This window comes from Anomaloglossus baeobatrachus, chromosome 6 (genome assembly GCF_048569485.1).
Source record: "Anomaloglossus baeobatrachus isolate aAnoBae1 chromosome 6, aAnoBae1.hap1, whole genome shotgun sequence".
NCBI classification, from domain to species: Eukaryota; Metazoa; Chordata; class Amphibia; order Anura; family Aromobatidae; genus Anomaloglossus; species Anomaloglossus baeobatrachus.
Window position 1 is genome coordinate 9,934,197 of NC_134358.1, and position 26,523 is coordinate 9,960,719.

General features: G+C 51.4%; 1 protein-coding gene across 1 annotated transcript in view; it reads right to left on the minus strand.

Annotated features, from left to right (window-relative positions):
* Positions 1-920: 920 nt before the first annotated feature.
* LOC142243776 (NXPE family member 3-like) overlaps positions 921-26,523 on the minus strand; it is a 40,471-nt gene continuing 14,868 nt past the window's right edge. The window contains exons 3-6 of the mRNA XM_075315976.1: positions 17,714-17,780; positions 17,665-17,671; positions 17,424-17,630; positions 921-1,444 (exon numbers count right to left, since the gene is read on the minus strand). Of these exons, the coding sequence (XP_075172091.1) occupies positions 921-1,444; positions 17,424-17,630; positions 17,665-17,671; positions 17,714-17,780 (805 nt within the window). The remainder of the gene's footprint in view (positions 1,445-17,423; positions 17,631-17,664; positions 17,672-17,713; positions 17,781-26,523) is intronic.

Genomic DNA, 26,523 nt, shown 5'->3' on the forward strand with positions numbered 1-26,523 from the left:
TCTTGTGATTCCGGACGGCGAAGGATTCCCGCCCACCCTCCCTTGTGTTTTGTGAGTGTTGTTCCGGCTATGTCGTTTTAAAAAAAAAAAAAAAAAGGATAATAAATTAAATAAATAAACTGGTATAAAAGAAAAAAAAAAAAAAGAAGGCAGAGTTGATGGGGTCATATGTTCTGTCGCAGCAGCGGGAGTAGGTCTGGTCCAGAGGCGGTTGTAAGGGATTGGTGGCTGGACCAAGAGGCACTGTCTGGGTATGGTGTCTCCGGGTTCCGGTAAATTGCAGGCACGGGGTTCTGCAAAGTTTGGGGGGTATTAATCTGTGGGGTGATTAATACCTCATCTCTGGGTCGGAGCGTTGCGGCCAGGGATATTGGTGTAGGAAAGGGTTTCTGGACCGGGCCTACATAGGGTACTTGTACAGTGTATTATTTATGTGTTACCTATTATTATTTGTTTGGGGTCGCCCGTTGGACGGCGCCCCCTGGTGTTAGAATGTTAATAATAGGTAATAAAGGCTGCTGTGGCCAATTCGTTTAACCAAGTCACATGCAGTCGGTGTGTTATTAATTAGGTTTAAGTTTGGGGGGTATAGTAAACCATCACGACCGGAGAATCCTTCCTCAGTGGTCATGAGCACGCTGACTTGCTGAGGCATCATCTCTCATTCTTCAGGAGGGCACATGGGCGATGGGGTGGGCGGTTCTCCCTGCACTGCTGAAGATATTGGGAAATACCAAGTGTCAGAGCAGCCCAGGGTAGTGAGTGTCATTATCCTGCACCCCAAGTGTCATTATCCTGTACCCTGAGTGTCAATGTCATTATCCTGTACCCTGAGTGTCACTGTCATTATCCTGTACCCCCAGTGTCATTACCCTGTACCCCCAGTGTCAGGGTCATTACAATGATGGGGATCATTCCGGTCATGCTGGACAAATGTAGGAGAGCAATGAGTCAACCATGTTCTTGATGATAATCTCCTGGGGATGGATGCCTTTGTGCAGGTAGTGGCAGGAGGTCATCTGCCAGGCATCAATCACTGTAACCGAGAAGACGCCCCTCATCAGGGTCTCCAGCTGTAAGGACAGCCAGTCACTGCCGTGTTCATACAAGAAGCCAGTGTTCCCCGATTTGATGATGACCTTGGTCTGAAGTCTTCGCTCCAATAACCGGACAACAGCATTACGGATATTTATTATTCTCTGTAGATAAAACCTCACTGGAAATGGTACAAAATGGGCCATGCAGTTTATGACAATTACCAGTCCATCGTCTCCCCCTCCGATGTTATCCAGCTCGTTGGCGATGTATCGAAGCTCCTGGACACGTGTGCGCGTCATGCTAAGTGGCCTCTCGTGTGCCCGCCATTGCACTAGATAGTCATTCTCAGCGTCGGTGGCCAGCAGAGGTCCGGGGTAGTTGACGTGAAGGTCGACCCTCTGTAGAGCTGTCAATACAAAAATCACTGCAGGTGTCATCATCATTCATCATATTCACGTACAGAGAGCCCGGAGGACACTTCTCAGGAGAGAATTCTACACATTGAGAGATCGCTCTTAGTATTTGTCTCCTACCACATATATTGCGCGCTTATCCTCCTTCCTTGTCTTCCTACTCTTTGTTAGAGTAAAATGAAAGTTTGGCTGAGTGGGTAAGAGATATGTAAGTGGGTAAAGCACACGCTTCCCCATTTATGGCAGCTTGTTCACCGGCAAGGCTTGTGTGCATCAGTGGAAGTGTGACGGCCTGGCAAAACCAGGTAGTCACACAGATAGGCCCCTACAGAACACCCTTCCCACACGGGGTTAAAACAGCCGACCTGCAACCCTAGTCACCCCCCTTAGGGTAGGACAGACACACCAGTGGACGGGACCAGGCAGATGGAGAACGCCCACCTAGGGGTCTAGAGAACCTGGGGCGGGAAACAAGTCAGTTTAAGTTTGGAGTTCAAGTGGAGTGGAAGCTGGGCTAGGTGTAGTTCCAGTGGACAAAGAAGCTGAAGTTGACAGGTGCCAGGGTTGGAGCCCTGGTGCCTTGGCTAGGTGGCAGACAGTAGTCAGAGTCAACAGGAGACGGGAAGAGATCCGAGGTGGACCGGGACAGGGTTGTAGCCTACCGGTACCGACACTGGAGAACTGAACCGGAAACCGTGCACAAGGGGTACTCGGACACTGAATCCAGGACCGGCACCGACGGCCTAGCTAATTAACCGATTGAGGGCAGGATTTTAGGTCCCATAAAGTGACAACCACCCACCAAGAAGGATAGGGCATCCGCCAGGGCCCAGGAGATCCCACGGATCAGTGTCGATGGGCACAGCTCCCCACAAAAGGACCGGGAGCGGACTCACATGTTACATACTAGGAAGTCTATTGAAAAGAAACACACAGTGCAGAGGAGAGGGACACTGACTACTAGCCTGGGTGTGGGACCAGATACACCCGTGAGCAGAGACCGGCCACCACCACCTTGGTTTACCAAAAAGAATGTTGCGCTTATGTGACGCCCTGGACCCCCAGGGGTCATAGTACACTAACATCACACACACACACACCCCTGGGCAGGTGACACCAGTCAATCAAATCCTCGTTGCCACCCTCCAGGCTTGATGTCCACACCAGGTGGGGCGGAGCCAGGTGGTTGACCCCACCCAACGAGGAGTTCACAGGCCTGGAGGCAGGAAAAGACAGTAGTTAGATAGTGGTGGACAGTGAAAGTGAGAGGAGTGAAAACTGTTGGTGTCTGGGTTGGAGCCCAGGCACGGTCAGCAAGGTCGGCAGACGGTGATGGCCGTCTGCAGATGTTGGTGGAGGTCAGCGGAACCATAGGACCGGGGTTGGGCGGTGGCCCGCCGATACCGAACCAGGGAGCGGATTGAAGCCAAGCACCAAGGCAGGGTACTCAGACCCCGACTAGGCTAGGAGCCGCTGAAAAGGTCAAATTATCTGATTGCGGTCTGGACCTCAGGGGTTCATTCCCACCTAAGTACCGTCAGAAGGCAACAGCCCAACCCGTCCGGATAAGTGCCACCGCCAAGGGCTAGAGATCCAAGGGCCAGCGCCTGCTGGCAAACGGGCTCTCCTGACACGTACACGCCGGGGTGCGGACTACCCGTGGGAAGCTATAGGAGTCAAATACACTTACACAGGTGCAGGAAAACATCAGCCACCATCAACCCGTCCGGGGAGAGTGAGAACACCGCAGCCGGCTGTGGCCCCGTCCATCCAGCCGTTTGGTTTACCAGAGACTCTGTCTTTCTGTGCCTGAGTGAGTACAACAGTGCCATCCGGCACCGAACCGCGCTGCACCGCAACGTTGCACCCGCGCCCACGCTGCCTCCCCGCCTCGGCACCTGCACCTATACCTCCTCCCTACTCCCCAACCGGGGCCCCGGGACCAACAGCCCCTACCCACAGAGGGGTCAACACCTTAGCTGCTCTCCGCCATCGCTCCCGGGATCCTCCGTCACCAGCAGCGATGGTGCCCACCATCACCACAACCTGTGGGTGGCGTCACGACCGACATCACAAATACCCACCAAAAACCTCCCCTTTTCACTCGTGGGCGAGGAGGCGCTGCTCGAGCCCCGGGTCCGGCCCCGTGCTCAAGCCACCGAGGAGCAGAAGCACCGGATCCGAGCGCCAGTGATTCCAGACGAGCGGCGTTCCCAACCCCTCCGCCCGTGACACTTATTGTCTCCATCCCGCCGTGCAACCTCCTCCAGCACCAGGACAACTGAACTGTGAGTGTGTGAAACCTGCAACTCAGCACAACACTGGGTCCCGGGGCATCCATCCCTGCCCACGGAGGGGTTAACATCCAGCTGCCACTACATCTCCCCCGGGTATCCAATAACAGCAGCGGTGGTGCTACAGCTCACCACACACCGTGGGTGGCGTCACAGACAGTTTACTACAAATCCCGTAGATTTACGTTCCCCCTTTTATTCGACGTGGCCGCGCGACCCCCGGGTCCGGAGAACCCCTCGAGCCGCACCGTAGGTCCGGATCAGAGCAGTCCCAGCTGCTGGCATGAGGGCAGCACAGAAGCCATCCCTTCAGCTGTGTATTTCATCAGCAGGGACACCCCGGGCGGACAGGATTCAGCTGAGGTATGAACCATGCATACTGCCCAGTGCTGGCACCGGCAGCAAGACGTTGCACGATGAGGCGGTTTGTATCGACAACACAACTCTGATTCAGTGCGGCTCCTTCAGGGGAGCCATATTACTGCGTGGAAGAAAGGCCTGGCAATCTACTTCTCTATTATGCCAAGAAAACTTGATGGCGAGTACAACTAAAAGAATTCGATATACAGTACTGCTGGAAGCTGCGCCCCTAAGTTTGACCTGAAAATGATTAATGCTTCTTACGTGCTACGATCAAAGCCACAAGAGCGTTTTGGTGATGAAGTCGATTGGACAATAGGAAGGATGTAAAGCCGGGGTCACCAACCTGTGGATCAGGAGGCACAAGTGGATCGCAATGCCATGATGCCTATTTGGTGCATTAGCACCAGGTGTAGAAACTAGCCTTGAAGAGCAGGTCTCCAGGTGTGACTTTCATCAGTAGATCTCTATGTTCATATACTGTCCTTGTGGGTGGAAAAATAATTTAAGTAAACGGTAATCTAGACATAGGTGTCATGCGTCCCAGTGCAACAGAAGGGACAACTGTAATAAGACCACACAGAGAGAGGCAAACAAGAGGGACAAAACACAAAAAACACAAAAAGGAACTCCAAATCTTCTCCAGAGATTATTGACTCCAATCTCCTCCCTTTCATGTCCTGATTCTGCTCTGAAAACATAATGTTGCCCTGGATGAAGCTGCACCTGCTACACACAGAGCCACTCTGCACAGACGGCAGCCGTCTTAGATGAAGCTGCACCTCCTACACACAGAGCAACTCTGCACAGACAACAGCCATCCTGGATGAAGCTGCACCTGCTACACACAGAGCCACTCTGCACAGACAGCAGCCGTCCTGGATGAAGCTGCTCCTGCTACACAACACAGAGCCACTCTGCACATACAACAGCCGTCCTGGATGAAGCTGCACCTCCTACACACAGAGCCACTCTGCACAGACGGCAGCCGTCTTAGATGAAACTGCACCTCCTATACATAGGAGTAACTCTGTATAGACGGCAGCCATCCTGGATGAAGCTGCACCTCCTACACACAGAGCCACTCTGCACAGACGGCAGCCATCCTGGATGAAGCAGTGTGACGCCCTGGGCAAGCCAGGGGTCACAGGTCATCACACCACCACACCCTACACCCCAGTTAGGCACATACAGATAACCCAAAATCCTTGTTGCCTTCCTCCAGAGGCTGATGTTCACACCAGGGGGTGGGCCAGGCGGTTGGCTCCACCCACCGAGGAGTACACAGCCCTGGAGGCGGGAGGAACCAGGCAGTTAGAGTTTGGAGGGAGAAGTGGAAAGAACAGGAGTCAGCTCAGGGGGAGCTTGAGTGAGGAGATAAGTGAAGGAGTAAACAGTGAAGTGTGAAGAGAGTGAAAAGTGACAGAAGTAAAGCCTGAAGTTAGTCTGGCTGTGTGCCAGGACAGTGTCAGCAAGGTCAGCAGACGGCGGTGATTGTCTGGAGGGGTGACTGCTCGGAGGTTGCTGGAAGGACCTCGGACGGGTAGTGGCCCGGCGCCCTGGAGCAGTATACAAAGGACAGTCAGCACCAGGGCAGGGGCCTCTCGGACCCCGGCAAGGCTAGGAGTCGCCATAATTTGCCAAATCCGTCAGTAAAGGGGACGTCTGTCTCCAAACAACCAAGTCCCGATTGAAGGCAACAGTCCAACCATTACGGAGAGACACCGCCACCGCCAGGGCACCAGTTTCTCAGGGCCAGCGCCTGCGGGCAAGAGAAGTGGGGCTCCTCCGGCTCATATCCAAGCCGGGGAGTGGGGTAACCGGTGGGAATCCATCGCTACCAACAACCGTTCTTAGGTGCAGAAAAAAGGGACATCACCGTCACCTACTGGGGAAAGCAAGTGCAGCCGTCCATGGAAACCGTCTTTCCAGCCGTGTGTTTTGCCGAAAACTGTGTCAACGTCTCAGGCTGAGTGAGTACCACAGTGCCGCAAGGCACAGTGCTGCCCCCGCGTCCCTGCACCCCACCAAGCCCTGCATCACTCACCTTATCACTGGGCCCCGGGATCACTAACCCCTACCCACGGAGGGGCAACCCAACTGGCTGCTCCACATCATCACTCCTGGGAGCCCCATACAGAGCAGCGGTGGTGTCAACAAATCACCACAACCGTGGGTGGCGTCACGGACAATAGACTATATCCCAAAACCCAATCCCCTTTCACTCACGGGCGAGGAGCGCCGCTCGCGAGCCCCGGGATCCGGCCCACCGCTCGAGCCACCACTGAGCAGCAGCAGCCGGACCCGAGCAGAGGGGTGAGCGCAGTGCTGACACCCTCCTCCCCGCCCGCGACAACTTGGCGTCACGAACAGGATCTTACCGCTCTGCCGTCTGGTAGAGGTGCGCCTTGTTACCGCCGGAGGTATCCGGCAGAAAAATTTCAGAAGCCGCCATCTTTGGCGCGAAAAGTCCCCGCTCGAGCGTCTTCTCGAGTAGCAGAGGCGCGAAGGCCAAAACCCCGCCCCGATAGAGTAGTGGCTGAAGAGAAGCTAAGGGGGACGCGATGGCGGCTGGCTGCATGTGAAAGCAGCTATAAAAGCAGAGATGCCAGGACTCTGCAGCAATACTGGGTTCCTGGAAGGCACGATTGCCAAGATGTGCAACCCAACTCCCAACGAGGAAGCCCCCGCGCCCGGCACGGCGACGTGGTTGAGGGACTGGACCGTCCCGCTGAGTAATCGTCTGCAGGCCCAGATGCAACTCCTCCTGGTCGAGTGGGAGACCGACATGGCGGATGTGGTGGCTGCTATGTGGAGACGCGAGGTAGAAGAGGATTTGGAGGAGCGGGTAAGCGACCCACGCCCCTGTATTCCTGAGGGATCGGCCATTGGAGCTGAGGGGCCCGGCCGGCTTCCGCTCACCCTGCCTCTCTCCCCGCTACCCGTGATAGCTGCTGCCGCTCCGCCATTAGGTCCGCTACCTGCCCAACCGGTAGCGATACCCTGCCCAGCCGCTCCGGTGGACCAGCTGGCTGCAGACGCCCAGGACGGCCCTGAAGTGCATCAAGGGGAACCGCTAGGACCGCGGCCCCTTAACAGCATGGTGCCAGAAGTCCCGACAGTGGCCGTGCCAGACCCTGAGCCTGGAACCGTGGCCTGGATGAAGGCCCGGGTGATGCAATTCCACCAGCGTCAGCAGGATCAGATCTTCCGGATGATGGAGCAGTGGACCAACGAGGTGGAGGAGCTGATTACAACTACCCTGATGTACGGAGGGGAAATGGATGTAGCAGAGTCGACTGGTGACCCACGTCCCTATGTCCTACCAGTACCGGCCGCTGCGGCTGAGGGGCCGGCCTAGTCTCGGCCTATGCATCACCCTTGCCGTTACTTATGGGGCACCTCAGTGTAAGCTCGCCTAGTCTGCTGCTCCGTGCTACCGCAGAAGGGTCTGAAATGCTGGATGCTGGAGGCCAGGAGGCTGCGACAGCTGGCGGCAACCCGCCTGACGCAGGAACAAGAGATGACGACTCCTGCCCCAGTCCCGGGTCCGCTGTTGAGTTTGAAGAGGCAAGTGAGCGTTCCCGCTATGTAGGAGACCCCGTGGTTGTCCATACCCCGCGTACCGGTGGAAATGGGTATCGGGTATCCCTGTCACAGCAGGCATGTCAGTGCATGTTTGATATGCTGGTGGTAGAGGATGGGTCCGCCTCAGCTGGAGAGTATGAGTAAGGGCAGCGGATGCCCGCTGCAGCCGTCCCCATTGGGACCACCACTGAGTTGAGTATGTTTGAAAAAGTTGTTGAAAAAGAATGATAAGCAAAGATGATTACCGAACAGTAACCTGATTCTACCGTGATTAAGAAAACCGGCCGTTGCCGGCACCGTTGTCCCCAAGGGGACCGTTTAAAAAGTTTTGCATGAGGAACTGCTCATGGACAAGCCCGTGAACTTGCAGGGCAACCACAAACGTTAGTGGCTTGTAAATAAGTTGTTTACCGTTACCGTTTCCGCATTGCCGACCGGAGAGGCAGGTTGGAGGGAGGGCCCTCAGCAGAGCAGGCTGGGGCCCAGCCACCAAAGGAACCAGTGGCTATCCTCTGAAGGGGAAGGACAGATCCCGCTCGGGTAACGTGTGCTGGACTTGGGGACAAGGGGTGCTGCCTGGGTTTTAGGGGCAGCATCAGGGCCAGGTTGCTTGGGTGGGAGAGAGCGGAAACCGTAACCGTAAACCGTTTTGCAACGTTTAACAAATGTGCCTCCCGTTGTGGGATGATGTTATGCATTAAAATGTTACCGTTTACCTTTTTATGCTTTACAGAAAATAAAACCGGTGTTGGACGGGCAGCCCGCGGACGGTCTGCATTTTGCTAAGGGGGAATGTGACGCCCTGGGCAAGCCAGGGGTCACAGGTCATCACACCACCACACCCTACACCCCAGTTAGGCACATACAGCTAACCCAAAATCCTTGTTGCCTTCCTCCAGAGGCTGATGTTCACACCAGGGGGTGGGCCAGGCGGTTGGCTCCGCCCACCGAGGAGTACACAGCCCTGGAGGCGGGAGGAACCAGGCAGTTAGAGTTTGGAGGGAGAAGTGGAAAGAACAGGAGTCAGCTCAGGGGAAGCTTGAGTGAGGAGACAAGTGAAGGAGTAAACAGTGAAGTGTGAAGAGAGTGAAAAGTGACAGAAGTAAAGCCTGAAGTTGGTCCGGCTGTGTGCCAGGACAGTGTCAGCAAGGTCAGCAGACGGCGGTGATTGTCTGGAGGGGTGACTGCTCGGAGGTTGCTGGAAGGACCGCGGACGGGTAGTGGCCTGGCGGTCTGGAGCAGTATACAAAGGACAGTCAGCACCAGGGCAGGGGCCTCTCGGACCCCGGCAAGGCTAGGAGTCGACATTATTTGCCAAATCCGTCAGTGAAGGGGACGTCTGTCTCCAAACAACCAAGTCCCGATTGAAGGCAACAGTCCGACCGTTACGGAGAGACACCGCCACCGCCAGGGCACCAGTTTCTCAGTGCCAGCGCTGTAATACTTATATATGTTCTGAGGATTTCGATAGGGTAGGGCAATGACAATCAGAGATGAGTTCTTGGTACAAGATATTTTATAATGTGTAACCACGGTAGATACACAACGGAAAACACAGCGGTACAAATACACAAAATACCTTCCCGAAACGGAGCGAAGGGAATTCCCGGGGCCACGCACCGGACTCCCCCAGGGAGACCACCAGAGCGAACCCCTATACAGGGACTGTCCGGCAATCACCCCGGAAGGCCTAAATGCGCCGCAGCCGGGACACAAGGGGCAAGCGGTAAAAGTCCAGGAGTGTCCGTACGGGATGATTGTCCAGAGTGGTTACAAACCAGAGAGAACCGGGCACAGTGCTGACCGAAGATGGCAGACGGAATCCGGGCACAGCTTTGAGAAACCGGGTAAGGTCCAGAGTCGGTCGGCCGGTAGTCTTTAGGAGGATCCAAAGGCAATCAGGATTAGCAGCAGCAAAGCAGGAGCACACAGCAAGCAGTATACTCAGGCACTGGACTAGGCTTAGAGGCAGCCTTTTAAGCAGCTGGACAGGAAGTAGGGCAACAGAACAGTAAACTCCATGTTAACCGAGGGCAAGCTCATTCAAAAGAGAACTGGAAAACCTGGAAACCTGACAAGCGCCTGCAGGCAAGAGAAGTGGGGCTCCTCCGGCTCATATCCAAGCCGGGGAGTGGGGTAACCGGTGGGAATCCATCGCTACCAACAACCGTTCTTAGGTGCAGGAAAAAGGGACATCACCGTCACCTACTGGGGAAAGCAAGTGCAGCCGTCCGTGGGAACCGTCTTTCCAGCCGTGTGTTTTACCGAAAACTGTGTCAACGTCTCAGGCTGAGTGAGTACCACAGTGCCGCAAGGCACAGCGCTGCCCCCGCGTCCCTGCACCCCACCAAGCCCTGCATCACTCACCTCATCACTGGGCCCCGGGATCACTAACCCCTACCCACGGAGGGGCAACCCAACAACTGGCTGCTCCACATCATCACTCCCGGGATCCCCATACAGAGCAGCGGTGGTGTCAACAAATCACCACAACCGTGGGTGGCGTCACGGACAATAGACTATATCCCAAAACCCAATCCCCTTTCACTCACGGGCGAGGAGCGCCGCTCGAGCCCCCCGGGATCCGGCCCACCGCTCGAGCCACCACTGAGCAGCAGCAGCCGGACCCGAGCAGAGGGGTGAGCGCAGTGCTGACACCCTCCTCCCCGCCCGCGACAGCTGCACCTCCTACACACAGGAGTAACTCTGCACAGACGGCAGCCGTCCTGGATGAAGCTGCACCTCCTACACACAGAGCCACGCTGCACAGACGGCAGCCGTCCTGGATGAAGCTGCACCTCCTATACACAGAGCCACTCTGCACAGACGGCAGCCGTCCTGGATGAAGCTGCACCTCCTATACACAGAGTAACTCTGCACAGACAGCAGCCATCCTGGATGAAGCTGCACCTCCTATACACAGAGCCACTCTGCACAGACGGCAGTCGTCCTGGATGAAGCTGCACCTTCTACACACAGAGCCACTCTGCACAGACGGCAGCCATCCTGGATGAAGCTGCACCTGCTACACACAGCAATTCATCCTGGATGCAGCTGCACCTCCTATACACAGAGCAACTCTCCACAGACAACAGCCGTCCTGGATGAAGATGCACCTGCTACACACAGAGCCACTCTGCACAGACAGCAGCCGTCCTGGATGAAGCTGCACCTCCTATACACAGAGTAACTCTGCACAGACAGCAGCCATCCTGGATGAAGCTGCACCTCCTATACACAGAGCCACTCTGCACAGATGGCAGTCGTCCTGGATGAAGCTGCACCTTCTACACACAGAGCCACTCTGCACAGACGGCAGCCATCCTGGATGAAGCTGCACCTGCTACACACAGCAATTCATCCTGGATGCAGCTGCACCTCCTATACACAGAGCAACTCTCCACAGACAACAGCCGTCCTGGATGAAGATGCACCTGCTACACACAGAGCCACTCTGCACAGACAGCAGCCGTCCTGGATGAAGCTGCACCTCCTATAAACAGAGCAGCTCTGCACAGACGGCAGCCATCCTGGATGAAGCTGCACCTCCTATACACAGAGCAACTCTGCACAGACGGCAGCTGTCCTGGATGAAGCTGCACCTCCTACACACAGAGCCACTCTGCACAGACGGCAGCCATCCTGGATGAAGCTGCACCTGCTACACAGAGAGCCACTCTGCACAGACGGCAGCCGTCCTGGATGAAGCTGCACCTGCTACACACAGCAATTCATCCTGGAAGAAGCGGCACCTCCTATACCCAGAGCCACTCTACACAGATGGCAGCCATCCTGGATGAAGATGCACCTCCTATACACAGAGCAACTCTGCACAGACGGCAGCCGTTCTGGATGAAGATGTACCTGCTACACACAGAGCCACTCTGCACAGACAGCAGCTGTCCTGGATGAAGCTGCACCTCCTATACACAGAGCAACTCTGCACAGACGGCAGCCGTTCTGGATGAAGATGTACCTGCTACACACAGAGCAACTCTGCACAGACAGCAGCCATCCTGGATGAAGCTGCACCTGCTACACAGGGAGCCACTCTGCACAGACGGCAGCCATCCTGGATGAAGCTGCACCTGCTACACACAGCAATTCATCCTGGAAGAAGCTGCACCTCCTATACACAGAGCCACTCTGCACAGACGGCAGCCGTCCTGGATGAAGCTGCACCTGCTACACACAGCAATTCATCCTGGATGAAGCTGCACCTGCTACACAGAGAGCCACTCTGCACAGACGGCAGCCATCCTGGATGAAGCTGCACCTGCTACACACAGCAATTCATCCTGGATGAAGCTGCACCTGCTACACAGAGAGCCACTCTGCACAGACGGCAGCCATCCTGGATGGAGCTGCACCTGCTACACACAGCAATTCATCCTGGAAGAAGCTGCACCTCCTATACACAGAGCCACTCTACACAGATGGCAGCCATCCTGGATGAAGATGCACCTCCTATACACAGAGCAACTCTGCACAGACGGCAGCCGTCCTGGATGAAGATGCACCTCCTATACACAGAGCAACTCTGCACAGATGGCAGCCGTCCTGGATGAAGCTGCACCTGCTACACACAGAGCAACTCTGCACAGACAGCAGCCGTCCTGGATGAAGCTGAACCTCAATACACAGAGCCAGTCTGCACAGACGGCAGCCATCCTGGTTGAAGCTGCACCTCCTCTACACAGAGAAACTCTGCACAGACGGCAGCTCTCCTGGATGAAGTTGCACCTGCTACACACAGAGCAACTCAGCACAGACGGCAGCCATCCTGGATGAAGCTGCACCACCTATACACAGAGCAACTCTGCACAGACAGCAGTCATCTTGGATGAAGCTGCACCTGCTACACACAGCAATTTTGCACAGATGATGGCCATCCTGGATTAAGCTAAACCTCCTACACAGAGCAACTCAGCACAGTTGCCAACCGTCCTGGATGAAGTTGCAGCCCCTACACACAGAGCAATTCGGCACAGACGTCAGCCATCCTGGCAAATGCTACAAACATGTTTTCTCCAGAGGTGCTCCAGGTGCGCTGAATGTTTGTGGAGAAAATCTGGCTGAAGATTTCATTCATTATAAGTTTATGCTTAAATCATACAACTCCGCTCTCCACCTCTCCAAACAAGCGACTTCACCGCCCTCATCACCTCACTCTCCAACAATCCTAAACAACTCTGTGACACTTTTCATTCCCTCCTCGGTCCAAGAGTGCAGGCCCCAACTCCTGATGAAGAAACTCTTTTGAAACGTGCGTTGAGGCGGCCAGGGCACTCCGTCACCTTTATATTTGTAAGTGCTATATTATAATGTTGTCTGTCTTTGTGACATTAGTTTATAAACTCTGCTGATTTCAATTAGCTAATGGGCTTAAGCGGGCTTTACACGCTGCGACATCGCTAATGCGGAGTCGTTGGGGTCACGGAATTCGTGACGCACATCCGGCCGCATTAGCGATGCCGTTGCGTGTGACACCGATAAGCAATTTTGCATCGTTGCAAAAACGTGCAAAATCGCTAATCGGCGACATGGGGGTCCATTCTCAAATCTCGTTACTGCAGCAGTAACGAGGTTGTTCCTCGTTCCTGCGGCAGCACACATCGCTGCGTGTGACGCCGCAGGAACGAGAAAGCTCCCCTTACCTGCCTCCCAGCCGCTATGAGGAAGGAAGGAGGTGGGCGGGATGTTACGTCCCGCTCAGCTCCGCCCCTCCGCTGCTATTGGGCGGCGGTTCAGTGACGCTTCAGTGACGTCGCTGTGACGACGCACGGACCGCCCCCTTAGAAAGGAGGCGGTTCGCCGGCCACAGCGACGTCGCCGGACAGGTAAGTATGTGTGACGGGTCTGGGCAATGTTGTGCGGCACGGGCAGCGATTTGCCCGTGTCGCGCAACAGATGTCGGCGGGTACCCACGCTAGCGATATCGGGACCGATATCGCAGTGTGTAAAGTAGCCTTTAGTCTAATAATAGACCTTTAGTAGATCACCAACAGCATTAGTTATCAGCTTTTGCCAACCACTATATTAGACTTATAGCCTATAAACAGTACTACTGTACTTTTTCTTAAAGGGCCAGGGTCCATTTTTATGGAAAAGATTACAACACTTGCTGTTTTATTCCATGTTGCAGTAGTGAGTGTTCCCTGCCTATTGTACTTCTCAGCAGCCCTTTGTTTTATGCTGTATGGCATTGTAATTTTAATTTATGTATCTGATTAAATAAAACGTTTTCTATTTTGGTATAATATACTCAGTGTGCTCTGTTGTACCATGTGTTACTAACTGTCTACGACAACAACTGCCAGCGGGGTAATGGACATCAGCCTGAAGAAACCACTAAGTGTCATGCACCCCACCCAAAGATGCATACACTTACGGGCTCTTCTTGGCAAAGGAGTGTGGAGCGTTTGTGTCCCGGTACTCTCCTCCTTCAAGTGGCGCTGTGAGCAGGGTCATTTCCCACACAACGTGATAAAGAAGGCTGCAGGAAGACGCCTAAGATTGAAGGACTACTGGCCGCAAAATCAAAGATGGCAGGACATGCCCTTGGACATGAAACGAGTCCCACCCATCATAGGTGCTACCGTGCAAAAAGAGCGTAAAGCTGGACCCTGTTTGCTCGAAGGCTGGGGAGTAAGAAATGCTCCGTGCTGAGTGGTACCCACCTCTGGTGCGTTTACCAAAGAGAGAGGGTCCGCGTTTCCCGAGGAATTGATGGGGAATGGGCAGTGGCTCTGAAGAAACAGGCAGAGGAGACAAAAGAGGCACCACCTTGGAAGCTGTGGCCTAGAAGAAGGAGACTCCCCCACAAGGTTGGCTGGTGCCATTTATGTGGACAGCATAGGACAAGATGGAAAAATAGAGCCATTGTGGCTGAGGACGGCCTGCCTATAGTGGATGTGGTCACCGTAGGTGGCAGAACTATGTTGCCAAAATGACCACAGTGGCAAAATAGGGGTGGCTGGGAGGCCTTCAGCTATGAAGAGAAGCCCCAGGAGAACGGCACTTGCGGTAATAGCTAGCGGCCGCTAAAGACTAGACCCTTCCACTTAAAGAGATGGTAGCAAAGGTGAGCCTCAAACAGCCTTACAGCCGAGAGGAGAGGATCCGATAGCTGCAAGCATCATGGGTATCGATATAGACAGGAGAGAGATGCCAGACCAGGGAGGTGCCCCAGATACCCCTGTCATCATCGACCACACCGGCAGTGAGTGAGCCCCTCATTAAAAGGCCAATATTCCAATACACTGTGGCCAAGGAGCCCTCGGCCCCACATTTCGCGGAAGTTAAGTCGGTGGCCTGGGTCATTGAGGGGAAGAAAAAACGGGCGACATGGGTCCAAACTCAGCTAGTGCTATCAAGCGTCGGTGGCCGCATTACCCACAGATTGATTTGTCACCTTGATCACAAGCAGGATTACAGCTTCATTCAGAAAGGGAGGACCGGTCCCAAGATGTATGTCAATGCCCGGTTGGTATCTCAGGGTCCTGCTCTATTGTGGGGAGACTGGACCTACTACATCAAGGAGGATGGGCCCGGAGGGTAGTATGCGGTGGTGGTCGTCCACTGGCTGGCTAAGAAAGCCTTCCAGGAGGCACTGTGGCCTGAAGGTTATTTGCAGAATGAGTCCCCCAGCATTGATCACCCTGCAGACTACGGTAACTATTTTCTTAGGGAGACAGATGGCAACTTCCTCAGCACTATGTTGGAGTCCCGAGCTGGGAACCTGGAAGTGGGTGAACATTGCCCAGGGAGCCAACTTGGCCGAATATGTCAAGGTGTCCAAGCCCAAAGCTACCTGGGTGTAAGATCGGCCATTGTGTTCAGTTGTTTAAAGGTTACTCAAAGCAATCTCTAAACTGCCCCCCTAGTTGTGCTTATTGCACCCACACATTCAGGACTATTTCACATTCTGTGGAGTGAAGGTTAGGAGACTAAGTTTCCAGAAGCTGGCCCAGAAGCAGCCTAAGGTTTTGTGTTTGTTTCCTCTCCCCCAGTTGTTTTGTGTACAATGCGCCCTCTTCTACTGGATAGCCGGACTACGGGATGTGAAGGCCTTACTTGCCCTCTGCCATGGACTCTGTCCCTGCTCAAGGAATTTGCATACAGCCCTGTCACCCTATGGACATTGCCCCATGGACTCCACCCCTATCCAATGCTACTGGGAAATGTAGTACAATAGTGGACTGGCAACCATAGAGAGGAGAGAGAGAAGAAGGAAACAGCGGACCCTGGAGAGTCCTTCTGGGACTGTTGTGCGCCCTGCCAGGAACTGGTAGGTGCATGGACAATGGTGCCTATGGCAGGAAAGGACTGTTGTCTGCAGGTAATGGCTTTTTTTTTTTTTAAAGCTGTACCCTCATTGGGTACCTGATTGAAAAACTTTGGTGTGTTGCCATAACTCATGTCGACTCAAAAGTAAAAATTGTTTTTTTAATGGCATGGATTCTAAATATCTGAAAATGAAAGCAGCCACTAAAAAGTAGCAATACCTATTGAGATGGTACCCTGCCAAATTTTTACCAAGCACTGAAAACTAGCAATACTGTCATGGGGTATGAAGTTACAGAACAGGGGTTCCTAGGCTGGCACTTAGACTCAAGACCCTGTGCTATTCCTTATTTCAGAGGTAGGCTTGATGGTAGTCAGGTCTGAGCCTGCTGCGTGACCCTGACTACTGACCGAGTCCTAATCTTACTCCGCATATCCCTCACCCTTGGGGTGGGCCAGAAACACAGAAACAAAACGGACAACGGAGAACGAAACTCGTACACACTGCACTCAAACACAAAGGAGAGTCTATACGTGTACAGGGGAATAAAGATAAAGAAAGGAAGTAAACGCACAACAGGGGAACGTCCACAGTATTCAAAATAGCAACTCTAGATCACCATAAACTGGATCACCACTAAGACCATAATCGCTGGAGCTAAGCTGAAGAAGAAGAAACCAGCTTAAAAAGGAAGGAGACAGCTGCATGAGACAATTAGAAACCTAAGGTCCTAGATCCTGCTCACCAGTCTGCAGGAATTAACTCCTGCAGGGCTGAAGACCAGTGAACCTGAATCAGCCAACACCCGGCTCTGGGTGAACAACTCTGAAGCATCAGGTTTCTTGTCAGACTCTTTAGTGTGAACGCTGCCATGCCACCAAGTGCATGCAGTGCCAAACATCAGATGACAAATACCTATTGAGATGGTTCACTGACAAATTTTTTGCAGGCACTGACAAGTAGCAATCCCTATTTAGATCATTCACTGGCAACTCTTCAGCAGACACTGACAAGTAGCAATTCCTATTTCTATAAATGATTTAGTGATGAAATGTATAATTGGTGGAGGAAGAAACTAGATGGAGCGGGGGCTTTATTCACCCTGTGTAACTATGTAACCCTAATCCTGACACTTTCCCATTTTCCTTCTCCCAACACTTCCGGTGCTGCTGTTATAACACACGGTTACTATGGCTGATAATTCACAAACCCACAAACATACGCACACTCACTGCATGCATACAGTGCCCACTCACTGCGTGCATACAGTGCCCACTCACCACATGCAGACAGTGCACACTCACCGCGTGCATACAGTGCACACTCACTGCGTGCAGACAGTGCACACTCACCGCATGCATACAGTGCACACTCACCTTCTGCCTGGCAGAGTTATTACACAGATCTCAGTAATAATCAGGGGAATAACAAGTCTTTACTCACAGGGAACAAATTTCACCAGATATTCCCACCATTGCCGAAGCGTGGAATCTCCGAACATGTAGACCACTTTCCCCTTCAGACAGGCGGTGACATTGGAAGGAGTGGGGAAGAGTCTGTTCCTGCAGACACGGGACTGCCACACGTCTTCATAGTAATACCCCGATGGGTCCAGAATGGGGAGTCCTGGTCTACAAATACTTCTCTCATCTGAAACAACAATGTACAATGTGACTGATGTTACCCGTAGTCTGTCCACGATGATCCGCACTCCCGAATGTTCTCACCCGTGCCGGGGTCTGGGGAAGGATGGTCAGTTTCTTCAGAGTCTCTGAGGAAATTATCTGATCTGTCACCGACCTGGAAGAACACAAAAGACAATTAATGATGGTGGAGGCCTTGTTAGAGGATGTAACGGAGGCTACAGCCCCATATTATAGACATAATATGATGTTCTTGACTTAAGATTTTCTATTACTTAAGAAGACGTGTACAGTGGTGATCCCCGAAGATTCACAAGCAGTCATAGATAATGAACAGTGGTGGAACACTAAAGTAAGAAGACTCGACTCACTGGACGTAATCTGATTCCACAGATCTGTGGACCTGAATTACGTGGCAGGGCAGAACAATATTTACAACGCTAACTGGAAGAAGAAAACCAATTGATTTCTCTTCTGGAACCAGTTGACAAAGCAGTCATGTCTATATAGATGTGAAAACTGAAGAGTGATCCTGAAGAGGTCAATGCTTTTGTGTCAACTTGTCTACTGGACACCTGAGTTTATAGGTGTACAGTCCCTGACAGACGTTCTGTTGCTTATCCATGTTATGTAAATAAAAGCTTATAACCTGACTTTAAATTCATCCATTGGTTTTATAACTTACTCTTTTGAAAGCTGAAACCCTCCCAAATTTGATTTAGGTTATGAAAATAAAGTTGCTGCAAAGCTGAAATATTGATCATTTAATGAACACAGAAAGGTCAGATTTTGGCAAGACAAACGTTTTGTCGCCCACAGAAAGTAATGTGAGATTCAAACAAATAATTAACTTCGAATACAAAGATATGTGGCATAACATTGGTGAATGAAGTTGTGCTGCTATTAGAGCCATATTTAATATTTTGTGTGACTTCCATGAGCTTGAAGGACTGCATCCATGCGGCTCAACAATGATTCATACAATTTATTGATGAAGTCACCAGGAATAGCAGAGAATGCATCTTACATGCCTCCCAGAGTTCATCTAGATTCTTTGGATTTGTCTTCCAAGCTTCCTCTTTCATCCTACCCCAAACATGATGCTCATGTCTGGTGACTGGGCTGGCCAGTCCTTGAGCACCTTGCTCTTCTTTGCCAGGAGGAATTTTGTTGTAGAGATAGATGTATGAGATGGAGCACCATCCTGCTGCAGAATTTGACCCCTTTTATGATTGGGAATGTAAGAGCTAATACGTCTTGATATTTTAGGCTATTGATATTGCCTTCCACCTTGCAAATGTTTCGCACACCCCCATACTGAATGTAACCCCAGACCATGATCTTTCCACCACCAAACTTAACTGTTTTCTGGATTCATACGGGCTCCAGTAGGTCTCCTGCAGTATTTGAGGCGGCTGTGGTGTAATTCAACTGAAGATTCATCAGAGAAATCCACCTTCTGCCACTTCTCCAGCGTCCAACTGTTTAGCAGGCTGTGGGACTTGGCAAATGCCACACAGTTTTTTAATTGCCTTTTGTTTAGTGCTGGCTTCTGGGCACTGATTCTACTATGGAGGTCATTTCGAGACAGAATCCTACAAACTGTTCTAGTTGACACAGGGACTTGAGGTGACCAGGCCTTTTGGAGCTCTGCTGCAGTGGAAGAGGGGCTGTCTTTGGATTGTCTAACCAACACACGTTCCTCCTGAGCAGTTGTCTTGCGGTGTCTGTGAGACCTGGGCTTGTCAAAAACATCTCCAGTCTCTTCAAATCTTTTTATAACTCTTTGTACTTGATGCTGAGACACATTAAAGGTGCAGCCACCTCTGCAGTGGATCTGGTCTTCAGCCTCTTGATAATCAAGGCTTTGGTCGCAGGGTGGATTTTTGGCATGTTGTCAGAGGTCAAGTTGCAGATCAAGTGAAGGTCTGGGGTGCTGGGTTTCTTTTTATACACACCCACTAATTAACGGATCATTTAGTGAGCACAGGTGAGGATGTAAACTAGGATTGGGTGCATTATATAACAAGGCGACAAAACTTTTGTCTTGCCAAAATCTGACCTTTCTGTGTTCATTAAATGATCGATATTTCAGCTTTGCAGCAACTTTATTTTCATAACCTAAACCAAATTTGGGAGGGTTTCAGCTTTCAAAAGAGTAATTTATAAAACCAATGGATGAATTTAAAGTCAGGTTATAAGCTTTTATTTACATAACATGGATAAGCGACAGATCTTCTTACAGGGCGTGTAGTCTATATGACTGTAATGCCATTTAACCCATTTTCTGTTTTTCATTTTTTGCTCCCCTTCTTCCGAGAACCATACCTTTTTTATTATTCTATCAATCTTGCCATATGAGGGCTTGTACTTTTGAACAAAAGCATTACTTGTACCATATAGTGTAAATGAAAATGGGAAAATAATTCCAAGTGTGGTAAAATTGCAAAAAAAGTGCAATTGCACGATTGTTTTGGGGATATTTTATTCACTGTTCACTATATGGTAAAACTGATGTGTCTGTGATGACTCCCGTCAGTACGAGTTCGCCATTGATGCCATTTTCTGAGACCCGTAGCATTCTCAGTTTTTGGGTTCTGGAGCTCAGCGATGGCTTAATTTTTGCATCTTGAGCTGATGTTTTCAACTATACAATTTTTGTGCAGATGCTACGTTTTTATCGCCTGTTATTGCATTTTAAAAAAATATCCGGTGACCAAAAAACTTAATTTTGGCAATTGGATTTTTTTTCTCGCCACGCTGTGTACCAATTAGATTAAGTGATTTAATATTTTGATAAATCGGGTATTTCTGAACACAGCACTACCAAATATGTGTTTATTTTTATTTTTTTAACTGTTTTATTTTTTATAGGGCCAAAGGGGAGTGATTTGAAATTTTAGGGCTTTTTTATTTTTTTTTTATTTTTTTACCAGTCCCCCTAGCGGACTTTATGGTTCCACTGTCTGATCGCTTGTGCATTTCTACTGATCAGAGCTGCATAGTTCTGACCAGCAAAAATGCACTGTTTCTGTTACGGGTCGTCGGTGAGACTCTTGCCGCTGAGGCTAAGTCCTGTTGTGGGGCTTCTGAGCATGTGCGAGCTTGCAAGCAGGCTTTTTGTTCTAAGTTCCCCTTTGCTCCTTCTGAGCATGCTCGCCACATTGCAATCGTCGATTGGTCGTGATCCGAGATCACATGACTATGACGTGTCGCTTCCTGATTGGCCGTGGCTGACGTCATCGATGACAGAGGATCACATGATCGTGACATGCTGGCTGCAGATTGGCCGCGGCTGACATCAGTGATGACACGAGATCACATGACTATGACGTGTCGCTTCCTGATTGGTCGCGGCTGACGTCATTGATGACAAACTCGCTGGTGATTGGTGGATTGAGCCAGGAGCGCCTCCATCTTGTGGGAGGTGCTTTGTCTATATAGGACCCTGAAGCACGCTTCTCGGTGCTCAGACATTCTTGGTGCATGCATGGGTAGACGCCTCATGTGTGATGTCCAATATTTCCGCTTCCTTGCCCTTTAGTGGATCGGGTTAGGCAGGGACTCTGTGCTAGCATAACACCATTACCCTTTCCTGGCACCTTTGTGGAACGGGTTAGGCAGGGTCTCAGCATCTACTAGCTTACGCTAGTGCTCGCCTCCATCCACCTCAGTGGAGCCGAGTTTGTCAGGGACATCGCACGCACCGCCCTCAGTGTCTCTGATCTGTCTGTGCGGCTAGCATCGAGAGCTACCTGAATCCTTAGGTGTGGTTAACACAAAGAGTTCAGGCAGGGGCTTCACTGAGCCTAGACAATACGGAAAGTACTGTCTGCACCTACACTGGTGTTGGTTAGTGGACTGCGGTTGGGGCAACCATCCGCTTATGTTTTGTAGTTCCTGTAATTGGGCAGGCACTACATGTCCACCTACCATATTATTTGCAGTAACACGCTTGCTACAATCTCATTCTACACATTTCTGTGAGGTAACAGAGGTGTTAGTCTGTGGACCGCGGTTGGGGTACCCATCCGATTACGTTTTTGTAGTTCCTGCAATTGGGCAGGAGCTACAGGTCCATCCTTATATTTCAGTTAGCATTTCTCCGTGAGGTTTCGCTGTGACTTAACAGTGAGCACCGCCTTAGGTTCTAGTGCCACTGTGAACCAACAGTGGCAGTACCGCTGAGGTGGCACAGTACCCTTCCTTGCTCTCGCCAGCAGCAGATTATTCTGCACGGTGGGCCCTGACTGCTAGATAGAATACTATCCCCTATCAGTGGGCAGTCCCGTAACAGTTTCTTTAAGAACCTCTGCTCTATCAGCTCTTACAGGAAATACGTTATGATAGTGACAGGGGTCATCACATGACCCCGAGCTACCAAGACAACCATCAGCTCCCTGTGATCACATCACAGGGCAGCCGATGGTGCTGAGGAACGGTGCACTCCCCGCCTCAGCTAGGTGGCAAACAGGAGTGAGTTAATCGCAGATTCCCTGGTGCCTGTTAGCCACACATGTCTGCTGTTCATATCAGCAGACATGTGCAGGGATCACCGCTGGCTCACCACAGCGGCCGGCGGTAACGAGAGATAGGTGACCAAGGACGTACAGTTACGCCCTTGGTCATTAAGGGGTTAAAGTTAATGTACCACAGGGGAAAAAAATTTTGAAGACATCACCAATTTAATATATAAGTAAATATATATCTAAAGGGACTATTGACGTGAATTTCTCACCAGATGTTGGTAACAACCCTTCTAATCTACACAGGCAAAGAAATCAAACCATAGATGTCCATAAATTAAGTTATGTGTTATAATGAGAAATGACACAGGGAAAAAGTATTCAACACGTTACTGAAATGTATTTAATACTTGGTACATTCTCCTTTGTTGGTGATGAAGCTTCCAGACACCTCCTGTATGGAGACACTAGTCGCCTGCATTGCTCAGGTGGATTTTGGCCCATTCTTCCGCACACACTCCTCACATCCTGTATGGAGACACTAGTTGCCTGCATTGCTCAGGTGGATTTTGGCCCATTCGTCCGCACACACTCCTCACATCCTGTATGGAGATACTAGTCGCCTGCATTGCTCAGGTGGATTTTGGCCCATTCTTTCGCACACACTCCTCACATCCTGTATGGAGACACTAGTCACCTGCATTGCTCAGGTGGATTTTGGCCCATTCTTCTGCACACACTCCTCACATCCTGTATGGAGACACTAGTCGCCTGCATTGCTCAGGTGGATTTTGGCCCATTCTTCCGCACACACTCCTCACATCCTGTATGGAGACACTAGTTGCCTGCATTGCTCAGGTGGATTTTGGCCCATTCGTCCGCACACACTCCTCACATCCTGTATGGAGATACTAGTCGCCTGCATTGCTCAGGTGGATTTTGGCCCATTCTTTCGCACACACTCCTCACATCCTGTATGGAGACACTAGTCACCTGCATTGCTCAGGTGGATTTTGGCCCATTCTTCCACACACACTCCTCACATCCTGTATGGAGATACTAGTCGCCTGCATTGCTCAGGTGGATTTTGGTCTATTCTTCCACACACACTCCTCACATCCTGTATGGAGACACTAGTCGCCTGCATTGCTCAGGTGGATTTTGGTCCATTCTTCCGCACACACTCCTCACATCCTGTATGGAGACACTAGTCACCTGCATTGCTCAGGTGGATTTTGGCCCATTCTTCTGCACACACTCCTCACATCCTGTATGGAGACACTAGTCGCCTGCATTGCTCAGGTGGATTTTGGCCCATTCTTCCGCACACACTTCTCACATTCTGTATGGAGACACTAGTCGCCTACATTGCTCAGGTGGATTTTGGCCCATTCTTCCGCACACACTCCTCACATCCTGTATGGAGACACTAGTCGCCTGCATTGCTCAGGTGGATTTTGGCCCATTCTTCTGCACACGCTCCTCACATCCTGTATGGAGACACTAGTCGCCTGCATTGCTCAGGTGGATTTTGGTCCATTCTTCCGCACACACACTCCTCACATTCTGTATGGAGACACTAGTCACCTGCATTGCTCAGGTGGATTTTGGGCATTCTTCCGCACACACTCCTCACATCCTGTATGGAGACACTATTCACCTGCATTGCTCAGGTGGATTTTGGTCCATTCTTCCGCACACACTCCTCACATCCTGTATGGAGACACTAGTCGCCTGCATTGCTCAGGTGGATTTTGGGCATTCTTCATTACACACACTCCTCCCATCCTGTATGGAGACACTAGTCGCCTGCATTGCTCAGGTGGATTTTGGCCCATTCTTCCGCACACACTCCTCACATCCTGTATGGAGACACTAGTCGCCTGCATTGCTCAGGTGGATTTTGGCCCATTCTTCTGCACACGCTCCTCACATCCTGTATGGAGACACTAGTCGCCTGCATTGCTCAGGTGGATTTTGGTCCATTCTTCCGCACACACACTCCTCACATTCTGTATGGAGACACTAGTCACCTGCATTGCTCAGGTGGATTTTGGGCATTCTTACGCACACACTCCTCACATCCTGTATGGAGACACTAGTCGCCTGCATTGCTCAGGTGGATTTTGGCCCATTCTTCTGCACACACACTCCTCTCATCCTGTATGGAGACACTAGTCACCTGCATTGCTCAGGTGGATTTTGGCCCATTCTTACACACACACACTCCTCACATCCTGTTTGGAGACACTATTCACCTGCATTGCTCAGGTGGATTTTGGTCCATTCTTCCGCACACACTCCTCACATCCTGTATGGAGACACTAGTCGCCTGCATTGCTCAGGTGGATTTTGGGCATTCTTCATTACACACACTCCTCCCATCCTGTATGGAGACACTAGTCGCCTGCATTGCTCAGGTGGATTTTGGCCCATTCTTCCGCACACACTTCTCACATTCTGTATGGAGACACTAGTCGCCTACATTGCTCAGGTGGATTTTGGCCCATTCTTCCGCACACACTCCTCACATCCTGTATGGAGACACTAGTCGCCTGCATTGCTCAGGTGGATTTTGGCCCATTCTTCTGCACACGCTCCTCACATCCTGTATGGAGACACTAGTCGCCTGCATTGCTCAGGTGGATTTTGGCCCATTCTTCCGCACACACTCCTCACATCCTGTATGGAGACACTAGTCACCTGCATTGCTCAGGTGGATTTTGGGCATTCTTCCGCACACACTCCTCACATCCTGTATGGAGACACTATTCACCTGCATTGCTCAGGTGGATTTTGGTCCATTCTTCCGCACACACTCCTCACATCCTGTATGGAGACACTAGTCGCCTGCATTGCTCAGGTGGATTTTGGGCATTCTTCATTACACACACTCCTCCCATCCTGTATGGAGACACTAGTCGCCTGCATTGCTCAGGTGGATTTTGGCCCATTCTTCCGCACACACTCCTCACATCCTGTATGGAGACACTAGTCGCCTGCATTGCTCAGGTGGATTTTGGCCCATTCTTCTGCACACGCTCCTCACATCCTGTATGGAGACACTAGTCGCCTGCATTGCTCAGGTGGATTTTGGTCCATTCTTCCGCACACACACTCCTCACATTCTGTATGGAGACACTAGTCACCTGCATTGCTCAGGTGGATTTTGGGCATTCTTACGCACACACTCCTCACATCCTGTATGGAGACACTAGTCGCCTGCATTGCTCAGGTGGATTTTGGCCCATTCTTCTGCACACACACTCCTCTCATCCTGTATGGAGACACTAGTCACCTGCATTGCTCAGGTGGATTTTGGCCCATTCTTACACACACACACTCCTCACATCCTGTTTGGAGACACTATTCACCTGCATTGCTCAGGTGGATTTTGGTCCATTCTTCCGCACACACTCCTCACATCCTGTATGGACACACTAGTCGCCTGCATTGCTCAGGTGGATTTTGGGCATTCTTCATTACACACACTCCTCCCATCCTGTATGGAGACACTAGTCGCCTGCATTGCTCAGGTGGATTTTGGCCCATTCTTCCGCACACACTCCTCACATCCTGTATGGAGACACTAGTCACCTGCATTGCTCAGGTGGATTTTGGCCCATTCTTCCGCACACACTCCTCACATCCTGTATGGAGACACTAGTCGCCTGCATTGCTCAGGTGGATTTTGGTCCATTCTTCCACACACACACTCCTCCCATCCTGTATGGAGACACTAGTCGCCTGCATTGCTCAGGTGGATTTTGGCCCATTCTTCCGCACACACTCCTCACATCCTGTATGGAGACACTAGTCACCTGCATTGCTCAGGTGGATTTTGGCCCATTCTTCCGCACACACTCCTCACATCCTGTATGGAGACACTAGTCGCCTGCATTGCTCAGGTGGATTTTGGTCCATTCTTCCACACACACTCCTCACATCCTGTATGGAGACACTAGTCACCTGCATTGCTCAGGTGGATTTTGGTCCATTCTTCCGCACACACTCCTCACATCCTGTATGGAGACACTAGTCGCTTGCATTGCTCAGGTGGATTTTGGCCCATTCATCTGCACACACACTCCTCACATCCTGTATGGAGACACTAGTCACCTGCATTGCTCAGGTGGATTTTGGCCCATTCTTCCACACACTCCTCACATCCTGTATGGAGACACTAGTCGCCTGCATTGCTCAGGTGGATTTTGGCCCATTCTTCCACACACACACTCCTCACATCCTGTATGGAGACACTAGTCGCCTGCATTGCTCCGGTGGATTTTGGCCCATTCTTCCACACACACTCCTCACATCCTGTATGGAGACACTAGTCCCTGCATTGCTCAGGTGGATTTTGGCCCATTCTTCTGCACACACCCTCCTCACATCCTGTATGGAGACACTAGTCCCTGCATTGCTCAGGTGGAT